This window comes from Saccopteryx leptura, chromosome 8 (genome assembly GCF_036850995.1).
Source record: "Saccopteryx leptura isolate mSacLep1 chromosome 8, mSacLep1_pri_phased_curated, whole genome shotgun sequence".
NCBI lineage: Eukaryota > Metazoa > Chordata > Mammalia > Chiroptera > Emballonuridae > Saccopteryx > Saccopteryx leptura.
Window position 1 is genome coordinate 24,201,932 of NC_089510.1, and position 12,451 is coordinate 24,214,382.

At 39.5% G+C, this 12,451-nt stretch overlaps 1 protein-coding gene across 1 annotated transcript in view; it reads right to left on the minus strand.

Moving 5' to 3' along the window:
- The window catches only part of PROS1 (protein S), a 59,922-nt gene extending 55,214 nt beyond the window's left edge, over positions 1 to 4,708 (minus strand). The window contains exon 1 of the mRNA XM_066347158.1: positions 4,023 to 4,708. Coding sequence (XP_066203255.1) covers positions 4,023 to 4,098 — 76 coding nt within the window. The 5' untranslated portion in view covers positions 4,099 to 4,708. The remainder of the gene's footprint in view (positions 1 to 4,022) is intronic.
- Positions 4,709 to 12,451: the final 7,743 nt, after the last annotated feature.

Sequence of the window (12,451 nt, forward strand, 5' to 3'; positions counted from 1 at the left end):
AGGATGACTACTGTACGCAGCAGAAAATGTAAAAGAAGAGATGGGTACAACCATCCCTAAATAGGAACAACAGGGCTCAGCTTCCTCCTGCTGGAGGGTATGTTTCACTCAGCCCATGGAGCATAAAAAACCCAAACATGAGGTACTGCCTGAGAGTAAGAGGTACATGAACTTACCCTCTACCCTCTGAGGGTGAGGGTGAAGCCCTTCATAAATACAAGCTCAAACTTATAACCAAGAAAGATAGGCAAGCTCAAGAAAGAGTATCTGTATTCCCCCCTTTGTTATTACTTAGTTTGGGCCTATAGGATGTGTAGGTAAACTGCAATGTATGGTTTTGTCCATAGAGCACAGCACATTGACATGGGATTGTGACAGAACATTATCCAAGGATACTAACCTAGGAAACGGTGGCCTTGAGCCTTCCTCTCTGGCCATGGTGACTAGATCTATTGAGGAGGAGGTACTTTCTGTTGTACATTACTTATTTATATTAGAAATGTGTGCATATATTTAAAAATACATTCAGATAGTGTTTATAGAAAGAAGGTCATGTGTGTATGCTGCACAGCCAATAATTAGACTGTGTAGAGTTCTCTTGGTTCCATTTCCTTCCCAGCACCCATTGCTCTGTGGGAGCTGTCTCCACTTGATTCTACTGAGCTGTCAATCACAGGACTCCAGAAATTAGCTAAGCCAAAATGATGAAGCTCTTTTCTAGGGATTTCAATCATGAGGAGAGACACACCGGACCTGTAGGCAGTTAGAGCTGAGTCATACAGTGGCAGCTCCACCATGGGGAGCACATGGACTCCCTCAATATAGATCACTTGAATGCCCCAGTCACTGGCTTCACTGGGCCTGGTTCTTCAGCATGCCACTCAGTAGCCTTCCAATAAATCCACTCAGTTTCTTTTTTCCTTCCTTCCTTTTTTTCCTTTCTCTCTTTTCTCTCTTTTCTTTCTCCCTTCCCTTCCCTTCCTTCCATAGTTACCATTACTGTTACTTGTAGCTAAAGACTACTGATATATGTATTACCAGGCTTCTTGTAATTTTTTTCTCATAATATTTTGAAAGTTTACAAATGTATATAGAACATTTATCTATAAAGAGGCTATTAAACTTGATGGTAAGAAAAGGTCTGTTATGAAAAGCATTACTGTGTTTCCTAACATAGAATTAATGGCAGGAGGGGCCCTGGCCTGTTGCTCAGTGGTAGAGTGTCGGCCCAGCGTGTGGATGTCCAGGGTTCAATTCCTGGCCAGGGCACACAGGAGAAGAGCCCATCTGCTTCTCCACCCCTCCCCCTCTCCTTCCTATCTGTCTCTCTCTTCCCCTCCCGCAGTCAAGGCTCCATTGGAGCAAAGTTGGCCCGGGTGCTGAGGATGGCTCCATGGCCTCTGCCTCAGGCATTAGAATGATTTCGGTTGAAACAGAGCAATGCCCCAGGTGGGCAGAGCATCGCCCCCTGGTAGGCATTCCGGGCAGATCCCGGTTGGGTGCATGTAGAAGTCTCTCTGCCTCTCCACTTCTCACTTCAGAAAAATAGAGGAAAAAAAAAAAAGAATTAATGGCAGGAGAATATAGCATAAGGTATTGGTGTTGCATACCAGAAATTATTTTTAACTCTTCTAGCACCAACCCCAACTCTAATCTAACCTTAATAAAATCTCTCCATTAGTCCAAATTTTAGACTGAAATAATGAGACTTTAAGTGAATAAAAAGATGGATAAATAGTGAAAGGAATAGTTAGAAATCAAAAGACAACAGCAAAAACAGAGAAAGAAAATAGGAGTCACTATATAGGGTAGACTGCGTCCACCCAGAAGTGAAAGTCTCGATGAGGCTAAATTAGTACAGCCAAAAGGGGACATCCCTTTTCTTCTAGTTCTCTTCACCACAGTCCTTAGTTGGGAAGTGACATAAAATATGTTGATAGTATATCTTTTAAATCTTTCTCTGCTTATATATCTCCAATACACATATGGTCTGGAAACATCTGGAAAGTCAGTTGACACCTCTGAACAATTTCTTGCTAAAATGAAGAGGTTGAACTAGATGATTTCTCACTCTCTCAAAACTAAACCTGTGGCCTGACCAGGCTGTGGTGCAGTGGATAAAGCGTCGGACTGGGATATGGAGGACCCAGGTTCAAGACCCCGAGGTTGCCAACTTGAGCACAGGCTCATCTGGTTTGAGCAAAAGCTCACCAGCTTGGACCCAAGGTTGCTGGCTTGAGCAAGGGGTTACTCGGTCTGCTGAAGGCCCGTGGTCAAGGCACATATGAGAAAGCAATCAATGAACAACTAAGGTGTCACAACGAAAAACTAATGATTGATGCTTCTCATCTCTCTCTGTTCCTGTCTGTCTATCTCTCTCTCACTCTCTGTAAAAAAAACAAAAACAAACAAAAAAACTAAACCTGTGATTTAATTTTCTTTAAATAGCAAGTATATTTTTATGAACTAAACATGAATTATAAATAAAATATTTACAGTTCTATCTCAAATTTAAAATCTTAGAGAGTAAAATAAATCCATCTGTACCACAGTTTCCTCATCAGTAAACCAAGATGATTTTCAATCCAATTAAACTATCATACTTTTTTAAATGAAAAGATTACAGAAGCTTTGTATGCTATATTGATAGAATTATTTACTCTAACAGTATTTATACATTACAAGTGTATTTATTGCTCCATATATATGTTTTGAATACCTCCATATAATACACATACACTTTTTAACTTTGCCTAGATTCAATGGAAATGTAACAATCTCTATAAAAAGAAAGGACCAGGCAAATTCCTGTGACAACAGGCAGTAAGTGTGGCAAGTCATTTTCCCCTCTTTCTCCTCTTTAAAACACTAGTTAACAGACAAGTATTTGATTGTCCTCATGAACTATACAGATAATATAAGATAGTGCCTCTAGTCTATATATAGGCTTAATGACAGCAGTTTGAGTGTTGAAGTTCTGCTATTGTACGTCTTTAATATAAAATCAATAAATAATGTTTTAGCCTCTGAAGTAGAATTTTAAAATACCTCACTCATCCTAAGCAGTAATTAATCAAAATTAATGGAATGTTAGTGAATTCTTATTTAAGTCTCCTGAAATTACTTCTTTGAAATTTTTATATTGGAACTTTAAGCATCCTAAAAGTTATTTGTAATCCATAAATTATCTCTCACATGCCATTTCCTGAGAGTAGAAGGGCACAAGTAACCATTTTTAATCAGTGAATATGCTTAAACTTTGAAAAAGAAACGAACTAATTGACAACTAAAATGTTCTAAATGACTTAATACTTCTCATTTATCTTTCATTGAAAACTTGCATTCAGGCATTGAAACCTAAAGAACTGAAAATACAAATATAAAGACAAAAATTTCATGCCAGGATTTCAGATCACTGGCACTCAAGTGTCAAAAATCCTCAGTACAAAATGATCTGAGAAATACGATATTTAACAGTCCTTTTGATTTCAAGGTCAGAAAATGACATCTGCCAACTGCTATCGAAAACTGCACTCATCCTAAAACAATTCATTTGTCAATATTGAAATAAGCAGACCAAGCTCAAAGTGCAGCACTTGCAAAAGGGATGCAGGCGGCAGCAGGGGGTGCTAGTTGGGCACCCGCGCGAGTACAAAAGGAAGACAGTTGGGTTGCCTTTTTCCCTACTTTTCTACTGGAATGTGCTCATCCCTGTCCTCTGCCTGGGAACTGCAGCCGTTGGGGGCAACTGGATAGGTAACTCATTCTTTAACACTTGGGTGTTCCTCAGGTTCTTCCATCTGTCCTGTGGGCAATATACGAGTCGCAGAGCAGGACAGATCTTGACCATGCTCCACCATTTCACTGCCCGCTAGATCCAGGCTGCTTGCACCAGCCGGGGGTTGTGCGCACTTGCCGGAAACTTTCCAGGAGGCTGCAGCTCTCGAAAAGAACATCCAAGCAGGCTGGCATTTCAGCTGGCATTGCGGGGGAAAGAAGACAAGCCGCTATTGATTACTCACAGTTGGCCTCTGAGACGGGAAGCACTAAGGTGAGGCACGCCAGCAGCACCCCGCAGCTCCCACCGAGGACCCTCATGGCCAGGCCGGCAGAGGCGCGGGCGGGGACCGTGGCGCGTCGCGGCGGGACCCGAGCGCTGGCGCGCGGCGGAGCTGCGAGCACGGCCGCCGCTGGGTGAGGACTGCGGCGCGGCGGCGCCAGCGAGCGAGCGAGCGCGCCCCCAGAGCCGCGGGAGCCGGGGGCGGGGAGGACCGCCCGCTCCCAGCCCCCAGCCCGAGAGGGGCAGTGATAACGAGGACATTTCCAGGAAGCTTTTCGGAGCTGGGGGCAGGGCTCAGGGGACGTGCCGGAGGCCTAGTAAACACTGTGCAGACAGCCTTCCCTTCCCATTCCCAAACTCCACGTTTCGTTCCAGGTCTCCCGAATGGGAAGTTTCCCAAGGGAAAAGGGAGGCGCACTCAGTAAAAAGTTCCAGCGAGTTAGGATGGGAGGCTGACTGGCCAGAAGAACTTGGAGGACTCAGGACAGGGTATCCCTACTTAAAAGAAAATATCGTGCGAGATCAGCGTTGGGAACCAGGACATTAACTGAAACCTAGAAGTGAATGGCTCTAGGAAGGCTGTAGAGAACAGAGATAATGGAACCAAGTAGGATAGTTTTGATCATCAATATTTAAATTTTGTACTTGCATTTATGATGTAAAAAAAAAAAAAAGGCTTGCTTTTTTTTTTTTTTTTTTTTTTTAATTTACTCAAGAGAGAGCGAGGAAGGGCAAGAGAAAGAGAGAAACATTGATCTGTCGGTCCACTCGTTCATGCATTCATTGGTAGATTCCTATATATGCCCTGAACCGGGGTGGAGACCTAACCTTCAACCTTGGCTTATAAGGGAGAAAACTCCAACCAAATGAGCTAAGGGGACAGGGCTGAAAACAAAAAAAAGTTTTGAGAAAAAAGAAATGTATCAAATTCCATCACCTTGGAACAGCTCGTTTATATAACTTCTGCCTTTTGTGCTTATACAAACACATTTGGAATTGTTGGAATCCATGGGAGTCTGAAAGACCAGAGTAACAGGCTTTATTGAAAGGGCGAATTACAGTTTGTCTGTAAAGTCATGGTGCACTGTTGACCGGTCACAGGAAACCAACAAAAGACGATAGAAATATGAAATCTGCACCAAATCAAAGGAAAACTCTCCCAGTTTCATACCTATTCAGTGCAGTTTGATGTGGGCTCACGCACAGATTTTTTAGGGCTCCTTAGGTAGCTATCCTGTATAGCCTCTACAGACTCGTCACTGACCGATGGCCTACCAGAACGGGGTTTCTCCACCAAACTGCCGGTTTCCTTCAACTGCTTATCCCACCGAGTAATGTTATTCCTATGTGGTGGCGCTTCGTTATAAACATGCCGATATTCACGTTGCACTTTGATCACGGATTCGAATTTAGTGAGCCACAGAACACATTGAACTTTCCTCTGTACCGTCCACATCTCGACTGGCATGGACGTGGACTGCTCCGCTGTATACACGGTGTTACGTCATCATCTGCGCATGTGCACATGCTGCCACATCGTCCTACAGAAACTGTAGGTTTTCCTTTTATTTGGTGCAGATTTCACATTTCTATTTTCTTTTGTTGCTTTCCTGACTGCTTTCCTGTGACCGGTCAAAAGTGCACCATGACTTTATGGACACACTGTATATAGTGTTTGGGAGAGCCTGAGGGGATACTGAGGCAAAAGTTCTGGTATGTCCACAATGCTCCTCCTTGGGGGCTTGCCAGCTTCTTCGAATTCCTCTGTCTCAGGGGCATAGTACAGTAAGGGTGAGGTCTGACAGATAAGCAGAACATCAAGAGGGCAGTTTGGAATTCACCTATCAGAAATATGTTATTTAATGTTTAAGGTTGCCTGTGGACCTAAAGTGCCTGGATTTAAATGGAAAATACTATGCCACTTACTAGTTATGTAACTTTAAGCAAATTGCTTAACCTTTCGAACCTCAGTTGTGTCATCTGTAAAATGGGGATGATAGTGTTAATGTAAGGATTTGAAGAGAAAACCCATGTACAGCAATTAGTGTGTTAAACAGTAGTATTTAAGGTATATCTGAACATATCAGTTGATTTCCTATGTTTGGGAGAAAAGTTTAATAGGCTGGTCATCTTGCAGAAGTCTCTTCTAGCTCCAGCTTTCTATGGTTCTGTGATTCAGCTGGATGTAAGTCGATGCCCGTCACCTCTTTCAATAAAAACATTTGCAAAAGAGTTATTGAATTTTTTTACCCTTCCCTCTTTTAAATTATTTTTTTTATGTCTGACTTAATCAACCATGTCAGTCTAGTCACCACTTTAATTATAAATATGATTCTAATCTCTATATAAATTTGTTTGGTGTGCTAGCAATCACAAACTTTAACAAAATAATCTTTAATATAGTTATTCATTAAATGCATTTAGGCCATGAGTCTATCAAGCAAAATCCCAATTTGAGAATCTCCTCTTCTTGCAAGGAAGAATTAAGAGTAGATGTTGGGCAGATAAAGTTATTTTTTCTCACCCTTATTGTTAAAGATGGTGCTGGCCAGGTGGATGGCCATTGCCTAGGCAATAACATTAATTGCCCTTCTTGCTTAGAAGGGGTGTGGTTATGCTAATATGTGTTGGAGGAGGGCTTTTATGACAAAAGGTTTTAAAAGGAGGAGCTAGGAGGCCATTTAGGTAGATGGATCACAGTTCTAGTAAAAGGAAAATCCCATGGTGTAGCAGGGCAGGGAAGCCACATGGAGGAGGCAGCCAAAATGGTGGAATGGGGAAGGAGAAGCCAGTTGGTGGAGGAGAAGGAGATGGGGAACAGAGGTCAATAAGACTGGTGAGGTGGAAACCTTTCATTCTAGGAAACTCGGATGAGTCAGTAGCTTTGTGAGCGTTGAATGAGTGGCTTTTGGAGCCCAGTGTGTGTTTTTACTCGCTTGCTGGGTGCGAGCTGGAATAAAGGAAAATGGATCACCAGTTTTGGGCTCAGTTACTTCTTTACCATCTATCCGAATCAAATGAGAACCTGAATTGGCCAGGCAGCTTTGATGGCAGCCACAGATACTGGCTATACAGTAGAATATCAACTTTGATCTCAAAATTTTACAAAGAAGGAAAACCTCCACAACTGAAAATCAGTAACATTCATAACAAATCACCTCCAGTACAGACATTAAAAAGAAGTGAAAGAAAAGCAAGACTGTAATGAACATGAACAGGGGAATGTCAGAGAAACAGAGAAGTGAATAAAAGAAAAATCTCACGTTTCCAAAGACATCAGCTGAAAGTGAATAGACTCTCTACTGTGGATTAAGCAGAATTCAGGCATGCTGCAAAGGAAGATAGAAAAGTTAGCAAAGATTTTTGAGGATCTTCTTCGCAATGAACAGGAAAGCAATATCAGGATTTTTTTTGGATTGAATGATCATATTTTCAGCATATTGTTTAGGGCTTATTCATTACCTACAAAATCTGATGACATTAAATAGAGTAGTTTTTGCTGTCACTAAATACAGTAGTAGTTACTATTGTTATTTAGTCTTTGGTTACAATAAAGTATGCATGTGTGTTGGGTTTTTTGTTTTTCTATTTAAATGTTGTACTGTTGAGAATTATACTGTGGTTTGGCTTTTAGTATTTACAAGTCAAAGCTATATTAGCCCTTTTGTCTAGGCAGAAACCTATTAGATATTAACTCTGTTTTGTGACTTGTAGTTTACACTCCTAGAGTTCATATCTTAGCACCAACATACATCATCCTACTCACTCCAACCAGATCATAGAGAAAAGCTTGCTAAAAAATAAATGCCAACTAGTTTTTGATGGTTGTTTGTTTCTGTGAATCTGTCTCCTCAAAGGAACTTACTATTTTGAGATATAAGAAATGCCCATCTGTATAAAAGAAATATAGACAATAAAAAGAGTGTGTTATGATTTACAGAAAGTGTGCTTTAGAAATTCAGAGATGGGAAGAAAAGTTAGAGTGACTTTGGGATTTGAATTAGGTTATTTTTGTAAGGGCAAGATTCAGGCAATTTGTTTATTTTTGATGTACAGTTATCCTGCTGTTTTAATTAATTTTAGTATAACATAGCTATTTGTTTTTGTGTATTTGTTAATTAGCTGGAGAACAATCTGATTTTTTATGTTTAATATTTTACCTAAGTCACAAATGAAGGTGGTGTTCTAAAAAATAATAGTATAAAACGAAGGTTTTTTCTTTTTCTTTTTCTTTATTTTTTAATAGTTTTATTTAGTCAATTAATTTTAATGGGGTGATGTTAGTCAACTAGAGCACATAGATTTAGAGAAAACATCTCCAGATCATTTTGACATTTGATTATGTTGTATACCCATCACCCAAAGTCAAATCGTCCTCCTTCACCCTTCTTTGTTTTTTTTTATGCCCCTCCTCTCCCACCATACCCTCCCTCTTCTCCCTTCCCCTCCCCCTGGTAACCACTGCACTCTTATCTATGTCCATAAGTTTCATTTTTTTTGTCCCACCTATGTATGGAATCATACATTTCTTAGTTTTTTATGATTTACTTTCTTTCACTCATTACAATGTTATCAAGGTCCATTCACATTGTCGTAAATGATCCTACGTCTTCATTTCTTATGGCTGAGTAGTATTCCATAGTATACATGAACTACATTTTCTTTATCCAATCTTCTATTGAAGGGCTTTTTGGTTGTTTCCTTGTCTTGTCCACCATGAACAATGCTGGAGTGAACTTGCAGCTGCATGTGTGATTATGTACCAATGATTTTGATAAAACCAAAATTTTAAAAGAGATAAAATCAAAAAAATACAGAAAATCTCATTACAGATCACCATTCACAGGGGAACATTTGTAATTGAATTTTATGGTAGAAAAAACTTAACTCTGAACCACATTTAATTAAAATGTTATCCCTTGAAAAAAATTCTATTTTTCTTAGTAGTTGATCTGTATTACAAAAATATATTTATATATATGTATATATATACATATATATACACAAAATATTTTAAATTGGGAAAATAAAAAATTGGGAAAATTAAAAAAATGAATATCTTTCTAATATCACAAATACGTATCACAGTGCCAGCAATGCTGAAAAATTATGTATCATACCTATATTGTAATGTCAAAGTGTGAAAAAGTATATACAGAAATTTTTAATACTAAAATTTGATTACCACATTTTTGGATTTACCATAGAACTTCACTCTGTGATGGTGACATCTGGCTTTAGCTCAGTATCAATGAACACTTAGTCAATTTTATTTGGCCAAAATTTGTTTTTGATACAATCCTAAATATGCAATTAAATCATATTTAAAATTTAACATCTAATCTAATCCCATTACCAGTCCTAATTCTAGCCCCATTCCCTTACCCAGTTTTATATTTCTTTTTAAGATCTTCTACTTCAGGGGTCCCCAAACTTTTTACACAGGGGGCCAGTTCACTGTCCCTCAGACCGTTGGAGGGCCAGACTGTAAATAATTATGAACAAATCCCTATGCACACTGCACATATCTTATTTTAAAGTAAAAAAAACAAAACGGGAACAAATACAATATTTAAAATAAAGAACAAGTAAATTTAAGTCAACATACTGACCAGTATTTCAATGGAAACTATGGGCCTGCTTTTGGCTAATGAGATGGTCAATGTCCGATTCCATATTTGTCACTGCTAGCCGTAACAAGTGATATGACATGCTTCTAGAGCCATGATGTGTGCATCCCGCGTCACCGGAAGTAGTACTGTATGTGAGCAACGCTGAGCTTTGCAGCGCTGAGCTTTGCAGTGCCGCCACATACAGTGCTCCTCTCACTGACCACCAATGAAAGAGGTGCCCCTTCCGGAAGTGTGGCGGGGGCGTATAAATGGCCTCAGGGGGCTGCATGCGGCCTGCGGGCCATAGTTTGGGGACCCCTGTAATATATGGTCTAATTTACTTGTATTTATTGTCTGCCTTCTCATCTATGTCTCTAGAATGTATATCCTTGAGGACAGGAATTTGTTTTGCTTTGTTCACAGCTATATTCCTAGTGCCCAAAACAGTGACTGGCACATAAACATTCAACTAAATTCACTTTAACAGTGCAAGCCTGGGAAGAGTTATGCCAAACTATCCACAGTGCTTATTTCCAATAATGAGGCTATGGATTGTTTTCCTTTTGCTGACTTATAGTACATTTTATTTTTCTACAATAAACTTTAAATATTTGCTTGATCAAAACAATCAAGTTAAAGTGTTTAAACCATACCTTGTTTTATTTGTTATTTTTATGTTTGTTTGTTTTAGAAAGACTAGTGATTTTTGTGATTGTACTTTAAGAACATTACCTTGTGAAATGTTTACAAAATGGATCGGAACTGAGAAAGATTAGAAACCAAGTAACATTTAGACAACAAATAAATGTTAGCAAGGATATGGAGAAAAAGGAATCCTTGTACACAGTGGTAAGAATGTAGGCCCTGGCCGGTTGGCTCAGGGCTAGAGCGTCGGCCTGGCGTGCAGGAGTCCCGGTTCGATTCCCGGCCAGGGCACACAGGAGAAGTGTCCATCTGCTTCTCCACCCCTCCCCCTCTCCTTCCTCTCTGTCTCTCTCTTCCCCTCCCGCAGCTGAGGCCCCATTGGAGCAAAGATGGCCCGGGCACTGGGGATGGCTCCTTGGCCTCTGCCCCAGGCGCTAGAGTGGCTCTGGTCGCGGCAGAGCAACGGCCCGGAGGGGCAGAGCATCACCCTCTGGTGGGCAGAGCGTCACCCCCTGGTGGGCGTGCCAAGTGGATCCCGGTCGGACGCATGCGGGAGACTGTCTGACTGTCTCTCCCTGTTTCCAGTTTCAGAAAAATACAAAAAAAAAAAATGTAAATTGGTGCAACCATATGAAAGACAGTATAGAGGGTCCCTGAGATACTAAAATATATATATATATATATATATATATATATATATATATATATATATATATATATATATAATAGTGAACAGCAATAATAGTGCTTTATGGTTTCTGGACCACTAGTTTTAGAAGGCGGGTTGTGAAATCAAATATATAAATTATATAGATAGATATAAATTTTAAATGCAACTTTTAAATTTACTATATTACATATTCTGAATAGTTCCACATTTAAGTGTCTCCAGAAAAGGAAAGTGCTTTTTGTTTCTATGTATAAAAAACTGTTAATGTTCCTCCTTTTCCATACCCTTCACCAACCAAACAAGACAACAAACCCTCCTCCCCAAAGCTAAAAGGGTGACAGTAAATGCAAAATAAAAAAGAAAATCTAAACACTATAATATCAGTTTTTATTTTTACCTCAAAATCAATGCAAATCATATATATAACATATAATACTATATATTTTACTACTAAAAATAGAATTTTATATATATAGAATTACTACATGTATATATATAGTACAGAGAGAAGTACTATCTGATCCAATAATCCCACTACTAGCTATATAACTAAAGGAAATGAAAGCACTATCTCAAAGAGATATTTGTGCTTCCATGGATGATATCTCTTTGAGATAGTGATTTATTCAAGATAGCCAAAAAATGAAAACAACCTAAGTGTCCATCTACAGATGAATGGATATGCCAATATTATATATAAATATATAGTTATATGCTATATGTACCAAACATATACTAAATATATATCATATATATATATCCTATATCATAGAACATTATTGAGACAACCCTCCCCCCTCAAAAAAGGAAATCTTGCTATTTGTGACAATATGGACGAAACTGAAGGTAATATGCTAGTGAAATAAGCTAGACAAAAGTAAATACTTCATATGATCATTTATATATGGAATTTTAAAAAATCAAACACATAAACAGAGTAGAATGGTAATTGCCAGAGGCTGAGATATGGGAAGGGGAGAGGGTGGTGAAAAGTACAAGTTTTTAATATAAAATGAAAAGTTCTCTTCTTGTAAGCAGCCCTAGGTGACCTCTAAAAATGGTTTGCTATTCTCTTGACCCAGAAAACCCCATGAAATCACACAAAGCAAGAATTTCAACTCTTTGTGTTCACTTTTAAAACATTCATGAAACTGCTCAGGCCACCATGGGTAAAGGCATCAAGTATCTGAAAGATGACATTTTACAGAAGCAATGTGGACCATTCTGTTACAATAGTGGAGTTGGAAGGTGTGCCCAAGCTGAACAGTGGGGCAGGACAGAGTTGGTGGCCCCAAAAGATTGCTGAATTTGTGTTGCATGTGCTTAAAAATTCAGTGAGTAATGCTGAACTTAAAGGTTTAGAGGTAGCCTGACCAGGCAGTGGCACAGTGGATAGAGCGTCAGACTGGGACACAGAGGATGTAGGTTCAAAACCTGAGGTCACCAGCTTGAGCACAGGCTCAC